The 15,450-nt window shown below is 33.7% G+C and overlaps 1 protein-coding gene and 1 pseudogene across 2 annotated transcripts; both read left to right on the plus strand.

Annotated features, from left to right (window-relative positions):
- The first annotated feature begins 7,004 nt into the window (after positions 1–7,004).
- LOC104724913 (putative zinc transporter 8) lies at positions 7,005–8,596 on the plus strand. 2 transcript variants are annotated; one of them, XM_010443484.2, is made up of 3 exons: positions 7,005–7,643; positions 7,734–7,883; positions 8,186–8,596. In XM_010443484.2, exons 1-3 carry the CDS (start codon positions 7,053–7,055, stop codon positions 8,489–8,491), a joined length of 1,047 nt encoding a protein of 348 aa, XP_010441786.2. In that variant the 5' UTR covers positions 7,005–7,052; the 3' UTR covers positions 8,492–8,596. The 2 variants fall into 2 exon arrangements, with proteins under 2 accessions (XP_010441786.2, XP_087331956.1); XM_087475830.1 differs by having other exon boundaries at positions 7,046–7,643; positions 7,734–7,927; positions 8,170–8,596.
- Positions 8,597–10,319: 1,723 nt separating this feature from the next.
- On the plus strand, positions 10,320–13,714 carry LOC104724914 (fe(2+) transport protein 1-like; annotated as a pseudogene).
- Positions 13,715–15,450: the final 1,736 nt, after the last annotated feature.

Here is a 15,450-nt window from a genome sequence, read left to right on the forward strand (position 1 = left end):
TATAAATATGTAATGATAAAAATAATAGAGAGAGGAATTTACATGCGTTTTCAAGCAATCGTAATAATGTGTATTTCATATGAACGAATATATTAGTATTTATAGATAATATTGAGACAAATATTACTGTAAGTTATAATGAAAATTTTGATTTTTGCAACACTTCCCCTTGGAATCCATTGTCATTTGTCCATTTGATGTATTTTGTTGTCTTGTTAAAAACCTTTCTAGAAAAATTGGTGAGAAAAACCATAGTAAGGTAAAAGAGTATAATCACACTTGCTCTCCCTCGAATGACTTAGTGTAACACTCTAGAGATCCCGTTGATGACGCATCCCAATGTTATTGACATATTTTTTGAATATTGAAATAGGCAATGACTTTGTGAAAAGATCTGCTGCATTGTCAGATGACCTAACATATCTTATTTCAATTACCTTATTCTTCTCAAGCTCTTGGGTATATGAGAAAAACTTTGGAGGGATGTGTTTAGTTCTATTGCTTTTGATATATCCTTCTTTCGTCTAAGTAACACATGCGACATTATCTTCATATAAGACAGTTGGCTTTATCTTTACGTTGATTCTACTACTTGATGTAATGTGTTGACTTATTGACCTAAGCAATATACACTCATTACTTGCCTCATGGAGTGCGATGATTTCAACATTATTTGAGGAAGTAGCTACTAAGCTCTGTTTTTGAGAGCGCCAAGATATGGCGGTACCCCCAACAGTAAAAACATATCCAGTTTGTGATAGAGCTTTGTGTGGATCTGATAAATATCATGTATCTGCAAAACCCACTATTTGAACCTTTGAGTCTTTAAGATAAAATAATATTAAATCAATAGTCCCTTGAAGGTAACGAAAGACATGTTTTATCCCATTTCAATGTCTTTGTGTAGGGGATGAGCTGAACCTTGCCAAAAGGTTAACTGCAAATAATATATCAGGTCGAGTGCAATTTTCAAGGTACATTAGTGCTCCAATTGCACTTAGATATGATACTTCAGGACCAAGTATCTCCTCATTTTTTCATGTGGTCGGACGGGATCCTTTTCAGTATTAAGTGATCTAACGACCATTGGTGTACTGAGAGGATTTGCTTTATCCATATGAAAGCGTTTTAAAACTCTTTTAGTGTATGTGGATTGGTGTACAAATATTCTCTTATGAGAATGTTCAATTTGTAAACCAAGACAAAACTTTGTTTGTCCGAGATCTTTCATCTCAAACTCTCCTTTTAAATAGTTTGTTGCTTTCTGTGATAATTACAAATTCGGGTATTGTTTTCTTGATAAAAACACAAGGGCATAGAGGATTATTGTAATGCCCCGACACCCACATCTTAGTGGACCCATATCCAATACCAGTCCATGGGCCCACATTCCTTAATGGGCCTCACATCCTCTCACTAGGTCCATGAGTCCATCTATATCCGACGGCCGGTTTGCTACGTCCGAGAGGTATTAAAGACTTGTTACCGTCCCTACAAATCACCACATGATCTTTTCCTCTGTTTTGTCCTCACTCGCACAGATCCGACAGTTACTTCGCGGAAGGTCACCCATCCTGAGAATACTCTAGCATAGGCACGATTAACTGTAGAGTTCTCTCAGGACCTTTGACCGAAAAGATAAGTGCACTTTGGTGACATAGGTGGCCAAATCAATTCTTTCAAACCTCTCCGCAAGTCTCTGAAACGGGTGTCAGAATTCATCCACACTAAAAGATCGCAACATCCTCGTTGCACATCAAGACCATCACCCCCGACTGTGTGAGCCCACTCGACTCCACACGCGTCTGGGTTCGGCTCTGATACCACTTGTAACGCCCTGACCGCCACCTCTTAGTGGGTCCCATGTCCAATCCCAATCCATGGGCCCACCTTCCTTAATGGGTCTCACGTCCTCTCACTAGGCCCTTGAGCCCATCTATATCTGACGGTCGGTTTTCTACGTCCGAGAGGCATTAATGACTTGTTACCATCCCTACAAATCACCACATGATCTTTCCATGTGTTTTGTCTTCACTCAGACAGTTCCGACAGGCACTTCCCGGAAGGTCATCCATGCTAAGACTACTCCAGCATAAGCACGCTTAACTGTGGAGTTATCTCAGGACCTTTGACCGAAAAGATAAGTGCAATTTGGTGACATAGGTGGCAAAATCAATTATTTTATACCTCTCCACAAGTCTCTGAAACCAGGGTGTCAGAATTATTGGCATTTCCTTCTTTAGTTAAGTTCTCACTAAGACGATTATATCACATATGCCCAGATTGTTTTAAACCATATAATGATCTTTGTAATTTTATTGCGCATAATTTTTTTGGTTTAGAAGTTAACGTTTTAGGCATATTAAATCCATCAGGGATTTCATATAGATATCACTACCTAATAATCCATATAAATATGCTGTTACAACATCCATGAGACGCATCTCTAGATTTTTATCAGCTGCTAGACTCATTAAAAAAATCTAAACGGGATAGCATCCATAACAGAAGAATATGTTTCCTCGTAATCAATCTCAGGTCTTTGAGAAAAGCCTTGGGCCACAAGATGAGCTTTGTACCTTGTTATCTCGTTTTCTTCATTAGGGTTTTCTTTCTTGTTATCTTGTTTTCTTCAGTAGGTTTTCGAACGAAAACCCATTTATAACTAACAGGTTTTATACCCTTAGGTGTGGCTATAATTGGTTTGAATACATTTCTTTTGTTAAGAGAATCAAGTTCGACCTGTATTGCTTCTTTCCATTTTATCTAGTCATGTCTCTTCTGACATTCATATACTTACCTTGGTTCTGGATCTTTGATTTCTTCATTTATTTCTTTTGAAACAAGATATGAAAAACATCATCCATTTTCTTTCGATTCCATATCTTTCCACTATGGATATAGTTGATAGAAATCTCATGATTTTCTTTAGATTCATGATACTCTATATTGGTAGTCATAATTTGTTTTTTCATAATATTTTCTGTCATTTTGGGGGTGTTATGTTTTTCGACTTCTTTTCTTTTCCTAGGATTTTTATCCTTCGCACTAATTGGTCTACCGCGCTTTAAGTGTATTCTAGACTCATGTGCTTCATCAAGTTTTCCATGTTCTTGTGCAATTTGAATTCTAGCAGGGGCATTTGCTGCTGGTATATGTGATTTAGTTACCGATTTGATATCTACAAATACATCAGGAAGTTGATTGGCTATACTCTGTAAATACATAATTCGTCGAACTTCTAGTTCTGACTGCTTTGTGGGAGGATCAAGGTGTGATAGTGATAGTACACACCATTTGATATCTTTTTCGATCTTTTTACTTTCTCCCCCTAGAACCGGAAATTCTTTTTCATCGAAGTGACAATCAGCAAAATGTGCAGTATATACGTCACTAGTTTGAGGTTCTAGGTATTGTATAATTGATGAAGAGTCACAACCAGTATATATTTCCAACCTTCTTTGCGGTCCCATTTTAGTACGTTGTGGAGGTGCAATTGGTTCATATACCGCACAACCAAATATTTTAGATGAGAAATATTTGGTTCTCGACCAAATGCTAACTGTAATGGGGAATAATTATGATATGTACTTGGCCTTATGCGTATAAGTGATTCTGCATGAAATATAGCATGTCCCCATACTGAGGTTGGTAGTTTTGATCTCATGATTGATGGTCTTGCAATTAATTGCAGACACTTAACTAAAGATTCCGCCAAGCCAGTATGTGTATGCACATGGGCTACAGAGTGTTCAACAATGATTCCTGTTACCATACAATAATCATTGAATGCTTGGGACGTGAATTCACCAGTGTTATCTAATCTAACTCTTTTTATTGGATAATCAGGAATCTAAGCTCTTAATTTGATTATCTGAGTTAGAAATCTCGCAAACGCCATGTTTCGAGATGATAACAAACAAACATGTGACCATCTACTAGATGCGTCTATCATTACCATAAAATATTAGAGTCGTCCACATGGTGGGTGTATAGGTCCACAAATATCACCTTGAACTAGTTCAAGAAACTTTGGTAATTCATTATCGATTTTGGTTAGCGATGGCCTTATAATCAATTTTCCTATAGAACATGCAACACATGTCATTTTATTCCTCTGATAAATATCTTTGGTTTTAGTGAATGTCCATGTGAGATCTCTATATTTTTTCGCATCATTGTGGTGTCTAGGTGACCTAGGCGATCATGCCACAATGTGAAATCATCATGATTTTTTTTTGTCACAAGGTGCGATTCTATTGAATTTATGTATGTATGGTGAAAACCTGACGGGAGTCTTGGTAATTTTTCCAATACATTTCTTTTTCCTTATTTTTCAGAAGTAATGTACATGTACTTCTTTCCATCTCAGTTGCAGACTGAGTGTCATACCCATGAAGGTACAGTCTTTAAAACTCAACAAAAAAAAATTTAAATTTGGAGAAAATAATGCATTATTAATTGAAAACTTTGTTCTGTTAGGTAATGCAAAATTTTCTTTACTAGTCTTTTCATTAAGTTTATGGGACCTGACATTGTATTAACAATACCTTTTGATTTTTTATGTCTCAAGATGGTGTGCGTTGTTCCACTATCTAGTATGCAAATGTCTCCAAGTTTGTCTTGGATATTGTTCCACTTGTATTGTGATCCATTTCCTTTTGGAACTGGTGGGTCGAGACATGTAATTCTTGATGAGGAGCTGATTATTCTTTTCAGCTATTAAGAGCGCCACAATTACCACGCATCCTAAATTGCTTCTGTAGAGTAATATGATTCTTGTGAAACTTGGTGTATGTTTTCTCAAGCATCTGAGACTCGGTGATGGTTTCACCACAATATCTTAGCTTGGCGACAATCCCCAACATGGCAGAATTGTAATTCATCACCTTGTCAAAGTCTTGGAATCTTAGACTTTGCCATTCATCCCGAGCAAGTGGGAGAGTTATTGTGAGAACCAAAAACTAAGTGGGCTAATGATGAGAATAGACTCTCACAAATCACAATTCATTAAGCCTATTCCACATAGCGTTTTGTGCAACACACATGATGTCGAAGAAGACAGCACATGGTTTATTACAGAGAAATCTTTCTGTCAACCAAGGAAAAAATTAGTTTGAGAGAATAGGAAAAGACGAGAGATATAGATTGGAGAACATGCCCCAAAACCCAGAACCTAAAGCTCGATTTTTAGAATATGGGATTATTGTTGATTGTATTTGGCTTTTATATTACATTTTGACTAAGGGGGATTTTTTATTGTGTTGTGTTATTTGTATTGTTGTCAAATGTGTTGTAAAATGTTAAAGATAATCACTACTATATATGTCATGATTTTGTTTTCTCTTTAAGCCTTTTTTTTTTTAATCTATGATGCAGATGGCGTCTTGTGGGAATCCAACAGGCAACAATGATCCAATGGTTATTGAAACTGACGATGATGAACTAGATATGACAGACGATGAGATTCAAAGACCTAATTCTGAAAAGACATGCAAGAGGAAAGAGAAAGACACTGAAAAAGGTAGTAGTGTAGGAAAAGAAAGGCAAGGTCTCATGTATTTTTTACTCTTTTAGTATTTTCAGGTATATCATAATATACTCGAACCAATTGATGATACTCGATTTTTTTGAGTTTTTATAGGTTTACAAATTTCAAATCCGAACCGATCCCAATCCGACATGACCCAAACCGAAATTGAACAAAAAAAAATTGTATTACTTTGATGGGTCATAAACCCCTGTATCTTAAAGATCCAAGCCTGATCGATCCCGACTCAAAACCGACCTAAATATCTGAATGCCCAAGTCTAAGCGTTTCATTTCATTCGACTGTTTTCTTTTTTATTTCTTTATGAAAGTTCGGTACTACAATATTAATTAATATTACTTATTCTTTTTAAAACATTATATTTCCTGTGAATCCAAGATAATATTCCTTTTTTCTTTTCTTTTGAAAAATTAAGATAATAATATTAATATTCATAGCTATAGTTTTACACTTTCACCTAAAATCATTTTATATGTTTGATTAAATCGACTTCTTTTAGTCGATTAACATGTTAAAAAAAAAATTGTATTCTTTCTACTTTTTGGTTTAATGTTTGTGTCGGTTTAATTTCTTGTTAATATCGAGATGTTGCCATTTAAATTCTAATATGTGTAATACATGTGATTGACAACAAAAATAGATATCAATCGTTAGCTCGGAACTAGTAACTTTTCTTCTGGCCTTGAACTTGAAATATTTTTTACCTGTGAAACTTTACCATAGTTATTTCAAATATATGTTCAAAATTAAAAATCTAATATATTTCTAGTCTTATAGATTAGTGAAAAAAAATAATTTAGTGGTATATTAACGTTGACTTGTTAACGATCCAAAAGCATGAACGAAGCTTAAATCGTCGATCGGCGTGACCCTGGCCAGAATGAAAGTACAGATAGAGAATATATATACCATATAAAATAATTATAATATATTATATATTATAGAATATAATCATTTATATGTTTGGTATATTTAATATAATTATATGTTAATTATAACCATACGTTAAAATTAAATAGACTTATCCATCTCCAACCATATTAGACCCTATCGTATTTCATTACATCGTCGCCCATGAATGTTTGGTAGGAAACTTTAGAGAAAGTTAGGTTTTCTAATTAGTTCTACGAATATAAATAAAGCAATGCAAAGAGTTAGGTTTTCTAATTAGTTCTACGAATAAAACCTCAAAGGACTCATTAATCTGACAAGCCTCCAAAATATTTGATCCCTTAAATACATGCATATGAAGTTAATAATTTATATTTAAACCAAAAGATTACATATTCGCATAAACTATATATTTCTATTTAATACTTATTTTGATATTGACTCGTGTGTCATGCGTTTTTATTCTTCCTAGATATAAAAAGAATAATATACCGTGTCAATATCAGCAGCCAGCACACTATAGTCTCTATATATATATGAGTCAAATATCACATGATTTGAAGCAATATAACATATATCCGTTTCCTATACTAAAAAGCCAAAATTAAAAATGGCTACGACGACAACACAACACATGAATCAAATCTTCCTCGTACTCCTCCTAATCTCCTTGGCAATCTCTCCGGCAATCTCAACGGTTCCAAAAGAATGCGAGACCGACCCAACAGACTCTTGCATCGATAAAACCAGAGCCTTACCCCTAAAAATCATAGCAATCGTTGCCATCCTCGTGACAAGTATGATCGGAGTGACAGCTCCTCTCTTTAGCCGATATGTCACTTTCCTGCATCCAGGTGGTAAAATCTTTATGATCATCAAGTGTTTTGCATCCGGAATCATCCTAGGAACTGGTTTCATGCACGTTTTGCCCGATTCTTTCGAGATGTTGTCCTCTCCATGTCTTGAAGACAACCCATGGCACAAGTTTCCCTTCACGGGCTTTGTCGCTATGTTGTCCGGTCTTGTAACTCTCGCTATTGACTCTATTGCTACAAGTCTCTACACCAAGAAAGCTGTCGCTGACGACAGTGAAGAAAGGACTACTCCGATGATTATTCAAATCGATCATTTGCCTCTAGCAACTAAAGAAACTAGCTCTACATGCTCAAAACAACTATTGCGGTACCGAGTTATCGCCATGGTTAGTTTTTCATTACTGCTTTAACATATGGAAAGTACTATAAATTTTTAATATTTAATTTACATCTTAAAAAATCACGTGTAAAATTAGGTGTTGGAGCTTGGGATAATAGTTCACTCAGTAGTCATTGGACTATCCCTAGGTGCAACCAACGACACATGCACCATTAAAGGTCTTATTGCAGCTCTTTGCTTTCATCAGATGTTCGAAGGCATGGGTCTCGGTGGTTGCATCCTCCAGGTACAATTTTTTTTATATTACAAAATCTTTTATGATCTCTGGTCTGAAGCAATACTAAACAAAACGTAAAAGCCTTAAGCCCCAATGTAAAAATTAAATGAGGATCAAAATTAATATGCACATATATTATTTTAAAAAATAATAGCAACTAACACCATAAACATATAGATTAAATAATAGTAATTTAAAATTTTATGTGAATTTGTGTAACCTTTGTTTAATAATATTTTCAATAAAAAGTATCTAACGATAATAGAAACATAAAACATTCTGAGGAATACAAACTATTATTTTTTGAACAGGCAGAGTATACAAATGTGAAGAAATTTGTGATGGCCTTCTTCTTTGCGGTTACAACACCGTTTGGAATCGCTCTTGGTATAGCCTTGTCGAGCGTTTACAAAGACAACAGTCCAACAGCCTTAATCACGGTCGGACTGCTCAATGCATGTTCAGCAGGGTTGCTAATTTACATGGCACTTGTTGATCTTCTAGCTGCAGAGTTTATGGGATCTATGCTCCAAGGAAGCGTCAAGCTTCAGCTAAATTGCTTCGGGGCAGCTTTGCTCGGTTGTGGTGGAATGTCAGTCCTAGCTAAGTGGGCGTAAATACTTCAACATTTAACTTTCAATTTTTATGAAATGTAATAATATTTCAGTGAGTGTAAATAATATATTTTTCTATCATAAGAAGAAAAAAATGTGATTTTCAAGCGATTATACTTTCGTTTTTATTGTCATATTGTATTGTGGGTTATACAATTGAATTATGCTTTATCTTGAGGAAATTTTATCTCTTACTATCATTTTTTTTTGGTTTGTTTACATGGTTAATTCTATTGGCAAAAGAAAAATAATTTTTTTTCTATTTAGATTACAAAAAAAATACTTAATAAGGAATTCAGTGAAGTTGTCGTATGGGGGTTTTCAAAAAAACGATTTTTTTTGTTACTTTTTAAAAATACCCTTTGATGGTATCCATTTTCAAAAATACATTTTTTATTATATAAAATGATAAAATTCTAAATTTTAAACTCCAAATACTAAATCCTACTCCTTAAAACTAAACGTTAAATGTAAAATAGATAACCAAAACCTTCAAAAAATTCTTAAAATAAAAAATGAAAATATTTAAAAAAAAAAATGTTATTTTGAAAAAAGTATCTTAAAAAGAACATAACCAACTAATTCTCGTGAAAGTAGCAAAATAAAATTTTGATCCATTAACAAAAACTGTTGGAAAGAATATAAATATTAGAAAGAATTAAAGTCAAACACTCCAGATTAAAGAAGAAAATTAAAGGCGTTGGCCACTACACCACCAACAATTTTTCTGAAAATGATTCTCCATTGTTAATAAATCCGATGCCTAAAGTCCTTGTTCATGAGTGACCTAGGGCAGGCCTGATCAAATGGTATCCTGTATATAAACATGAGAATTTAGAACAAGCCTGAACCAAATTATGAGATGTATTGATCAATGAGTCTGATTCCGAATGAGGAATGGTCAGAAGTCCCCTTCATGTAGTTTTCATTATCTGTTGAGTGATTATGCTTGCGGTTGTGGATTTGGATTTGGACTGTCTAACGTTTCTTTCGTTCCAAATCTTTAGCTTTAGGATGATACAAAAATCTTATAACCAATTGCTTTACCTGATAAATTTTACCAGACTAAGGATATATGGTACATATGGTTAATTTTACCATATATCCTTAAATTGTTTTAAAGATACTTTTACTTTACAACACTTAACCCCTAGCTCTTTGCCTCTTAATTAACACTCTCTCTATGCATCTATAAGCAGTGTACAAATATTATCACACCACGTGCTTCTCTCTTTCTTCTTAGATCCAAAGAATTCTCTTGTTCCACAAGAAACTTAACCCATTCATATAAATAGTCTATAAAACAACAAACTGTGATACATATTTTTATGGATTGGGATATAATGGCTTCGTACATGCATATCTTGAATCAAAAGTAAAGAATTATAAGAGAGATAATAGATATAAATATGTTCTTTGGTTAAATTGTAAAGTTGAAGATAAACCATAAAAAAAAAGGTTACTCCTCTTGTAACTATTTTATTCTCCAAATCCCAATAATTAATTGTAGTCTATGTATATCCAACCGTACGCATTGTACGACTTGTGAAAAGGCAAGATCCGTACAACTTCTTATTACGTACGTGAGCAAGAATATTGCAGTTTCACCAAATCCTAACATTAAAAAATAAAATTATTTCGCCAACTCCTAAATTCTTTCCGTACATATTAAGCAGAAATATCTTCAACGTCAGCTAAATTTTGGCATGGGAATAGCCAGCCCACTTTTTCTTCTATATAAGCTTAAGTCGTACCACGCCCAAATAGAACACACGAGAATACAAATCACTCGAAGAAAACAAAAACAAAAAGAAGTTCTAAAACAATTATAATGGCAGCTTCGGCAACAACACTTATGAAGCTCTTCTTCTTCGCCCTAATTCTTATCAGCTTTGCCGTATCTCCGGCGATGTCAACGGCGCCGGAAGAATGTGAAGCGGAGTCAACTAATCCATGCGTCAACAAGGATAAAGCCTTACCTCTAAAAATCATATCCATTGTAGCTATCCTCGTTACCAGCATGATAGGTGTCTCGGCTCCTCTCTTCAGCCGATACGTTCCTTTCCTCCATCCGGACGGAAACATTTTCACAATTGTCAAGGCTTTTGCATCCGGAATCATCCTCGGAACAAGTTTCATGCACGTGTTACCAGATTCTTTTGAGATGTTGTCATCAGAATGCTTAGAGGATGATCCATGGCACTAGTTCCCATTCACAGGATTTGTCGCTATGTTGTCGGCCCTCATCACTCTAGCCATTGACTCCTTGGCGACTAGCTTCTACTCTAGCAAGAACGTTAGTGAGATCGTACCTTCCGCTAGTAACGGTGATCAGGAGAGAGCCAATCCGATGATAACTCATGGTCATAGCCATGGTCATGGCGTAACACTAACTAATAAAGATGATGGTTCTTCACAGTTATTGCGGTATCGTGTTGTTGCTATGGTAATCCACCACATATATAAATTTACCATTTAAAGTGATATAAAGTTTTTACAAAATTAGTCAACAGTTTAGCATGTTATATCACTACAAGAAAATAGTCATATTACAACACTAAAAATTGTTGCAATTATTTAATATATAGTTGCAAATCATGTTTTTGTAACAAAATTGAGACACATTTTGTTTGTTGATGTTTGAGCATTGCAAATTTGCTTTTGTTGCACATATGTTGCAAAATTTACAATGAATTGACTTCTTACTATATATGTCGTATTAATGCAACATTATTATCGTAGTAAATTTGTTGTATAATTGTGACGCACATTTGCAACTCTAAATTGTCGTAACTTATTGTCACATAAACATGTAGCAAATCTCATTACAATTTAATAACAAATTAATTTATTGTTAGATGTGTTGTATTTTTGCAACGCTATTTATGCAATAAAATAGTGGTATAATTATGACATTTCAGTGCAACCATAAATCGTCATAAATATATAAAAATATTTTTTTCATATATGACGGTTGCAAATATTAAAACTGCAATTTTTTGTCGCATTATTACAATAAATATATAGTCGTAATTCTATTAAATATTTGTAAGATTGCAATTTATTTTGCAACATTAATTTTAATCTTTGAATTTTGCAACATCACTGTTCGGTACAGTAGCTATTAATTTACATTTTTTTATTTTTTTCTGAAAATAAAAATATATTCTAAAGATAAAAAAAATAACAACTTAGTTTTATTAAGTAATCAAATATTAAAATATCAGCAACTTTGGCACATGAACATGAACCAGCTCAATATAAGATCCCAAACCATTCCGATCAAACATCCGGCTCTTGGAAGGTGTTTGGCTTCTCCACTTAGCTTTTTGGCTTTATCGGTATAGTTGAATAATTTTGATGTGACCAGAAAAGTTAGACCAAATAATTATTCTTTTCTCATTGCGTTTGAACTTGCAAAAAGAATCAAAATAGTTACACATATGATGCAAAATAATCGTTTCTAAATAAAAAAAAAAGGAAGAGTCTTTAAATAATTTTATTTTTTTCTTACCGGCCGCACGTTTCATTCAATCTTGAATCTTCAGTTGATGGAATATTAAAAACACCTAAAACAGCCGGAATGCCTTCTCAAGTAGTTTCCATAGGGTTCATCTAAAACAGAACTTATACCACACTTAAGACAAAAAAACTATAACAAAACTGGGTAATGGAGAACTTTGTTTACGTTTGGAAAAAGAAATATTGCTTATCAACGTGTTGTATTGATAGAAGCACATTCTTAACCTATTACCTATATATAAGCAAAGTAAAATAAAATCGTTTCAAAGATACTGAATAATAGTAGATTAAGCCAAATCTACAAAATATTATTAAAAAAAGAAAACAGAAAAAAAGAAAAACAAGCGGAAAGTAGCGGGAATCTTGATTTCTTTTCCCACATATGCTAAATAATATACTCAATAAGATTAGTTTATTTGAATGTAAATGTTGGATTTGTATAATTATCTAAATGACTAACGAGGACAAATGTTAACGAGGAAAAGGCATATAGCTTTCGTGTTATATATATGAATTTTGAGACATATTTTATATGATTATGTATACATAATATTGTTATACATATTGATAGCTTTCGTGTTATATACTTATATGTAATCATATATGTATATATGATTATATTAGAGTATTAGACAATAGTGTTATATATGATTATATATACATATTATATAGTTATAGTTAAACGTTTATCGTAATTAAGTTTGCTTCATGTGTATCTATATATATATATATATACTAATTTTTATGAAATAAATGTTGCAAAAGAGTTATAAATTGTTGTAAATATAGTGACAAAGTTATCACATATTCTGTCACATAATTTTACTATAATTTTTTTGCAAAATAACCACAATTAATAATCGTTAAATATTTCTTGCAAATTTTGCGAGATATTTTTTTATATCACAATAATGTTGCTAATTTGTAACGAAGAAATGCAACGAACAGATTTGTCGTTACTTTACAACAACTTTGTGATAAAATTGTGACATGCATTCAATCATTGCAAACATGTAGCAGAATTTGTTACAAAGTTGTAACGAATATAATCATAGCAAATATATTGTTGCAATAGCACTACTTTCTTGTAGTGTATAAACACATGATAGGTGTTGGAGCTTGGAATTATAGTTCACTCCGTAGTCATTGGACTATCCCTAGGTGCAACAAATGACACATCCACTATTAAGGGTCTTATTGCAGCTCTTTGCTTCCATCAAATGTTTGAAGGCATGGGTCTCGGCGGCTGCATCCTCCAGGTAAATCGCAAACTACATCTTTATTGAGGTCTTTTAATACACTATATACCAATACACATGATAGGTATTTTAATACACTATATCCCATAGAGATATTTAATAAATGTTTACTAACAAAATCTTGTAAATTGTGAGTAGGCGGAAATATACGAATGTAAAAAAGTTTGTGATGGCCTTCTTTTTCGCGGTTACAACACCATTTGGAATCGTTCTAGGGATTGCATTGTCGAGCGTTTACAGGGATAATAGCCCGACCGCATTGATCACTGTTGGACTGCTTAACGCGTGCTCACCAGGACTGCTCATCTACATGGCCCTCGTCGACCTTTTGGCAGCTGAGTTCATGGGACCAAAGCTACAAGGCAGCATCAAGCTTCAAATCAAGTGTTTCTTTGCCGCTCTACTTGGCTGCGGTGGCATGTCAATCCTCGCCAAGTGGGCTTAGAAACTTATCAGTAATTTTGGTGTTCATGTTTTAAAATAGTTTGGTTAATTAACCAAACTTATAATTAGTTCGGTTTTAGAAAGTGTCGTTTGATCTCTGTCTGTCGCGTGAAGTGTTCATGTCTTCTGTTGGTTACTTTCATATAAATTATGTAAAGAGCAAGAATTGTCGTGTGATGAATAATTGCGTATTAGTTTTTTAGAATAAACTTTCAATATTGAAATTTAACACAACGTAACAGACAAATTAATGATTTATAAGACAGCATAACAAAGCATCAGACCAACCGTTTTAGTCTCCTAATCAAAATTTTAAAAATATTTCTCTTTTTTATATATGTAACTACATAATGTCTACTAAGTAACATGAAGAAAATTTAATAATTTTAAAAACTAAAATAATTTATTTTGTTAGTGAAAGCAAAAAAAAAATGAGTTATAAAAGAAATTTATTTGTTTTAAGTTCCAATGTTTAAACTTGTTGCGTATTGCAGACCTCGATTCACCTCTGTAGTGAACCGTATACCGCGACTCTGCTCTACTCCTCATCTACTTCACAGATTAATAACATAACACAAACATAACACAGAAATTTAACAAGTTCCCCTATGTTTGAGAGTCCATCTTGTGTGGGAACCTTCTCTCACAAACATCCACTATCAATCATTCAAGGTTTATATTGTGTTTCATAGACAAAGCTTAGAGAGTAACTGATCAAAAGCCAATTAACAACCTAATGTGTACTCAACCACGATCTAATGGTATCATTGTAACACTTTAGGATCAAATCCTCAGAGACCAAGAAATTACACGATAAAATTGTGAAGACTAAATATAGCTAAGATAACGTAAAAGTTTGTGAATGAAAGTAACTATCAAAAACGGAAAGTAACAAGTGTGTTAAATCAGAAGAGAAAAATTTGGCGCAGGGAATCATTAGGGAATATAACCATGAATTTAGGTGATTAGATAGGGATGCATTAGACACCGTTCTAGAACTCAAATCACTGTTGTAAAGTTAACCCACTCTCGCAGCGTTAACTATCTAAGCAATGAATTTACTAAACCCTAAACTCTCGTTTGAATCTAGCAAATCAAGCAAGCATTTATAAGTTCAGGTTTAATTAGTTCACAAGGTGCCTTAACTTCAACTCGTGTTGGCTAAGGGTGGCTAAGGGTCACCTTGCTCACCTATGTTCTTTTCCAGCAACTCAACAACACTTTTGGTGTCCCGATGAATTAAATCTAAGATCAGCAACTAGGTAGCTAATCTTGTTTAAGCATTAAGAACAACAATAGATGAGGAACAAAATAGATCAATCCCAAATCTAAAACACCTATGTTAGTTAATCATAAATCCCTTTTGAAACTTGAAATTCAATTTAGAAACTACTGAGACATGGAGAAACGGAAACAACAAATCATTGATGAAGAAGACATAAATGAATTACAAAAGAAAAGATTAGAAGGATTCAAAATTCTTCTCCAAAGTGTTAAAAAGGATTAGAGATCTTCTCCCAAAGCTTACAATTGCTCAAAGGTTGCGTAGAATAAAAGTTATGTTTCTCGAGGCCGAGCTTCTAGCTTAAATACTATAATAAAACCTTAAAAGTCGGTTTAAAACGAAAAAAAAAAGTTGCTTCGGGTACAGGATCGGTCAACCTCAAGTGAGGACCGGTCGATCCTGGGTGCTTTTTCTTTGGAAGGAAACTGAGTGTGCTCCACATGCATGTTTTA

The sequence above is a fragment of the Camelina sativa genome, chromosome 11 (assembly GCF_030686135.1).
Source record: "Camelina sativa cultivar CO46 ecotype springtype chromosome 11, ASM3068613v1".
NCBI lineage: Eukaryota > Viridiplantae > Streptophyta > Magnoliopsida > Brassicales > Brassicaceae > Camelina > Camelina sativa.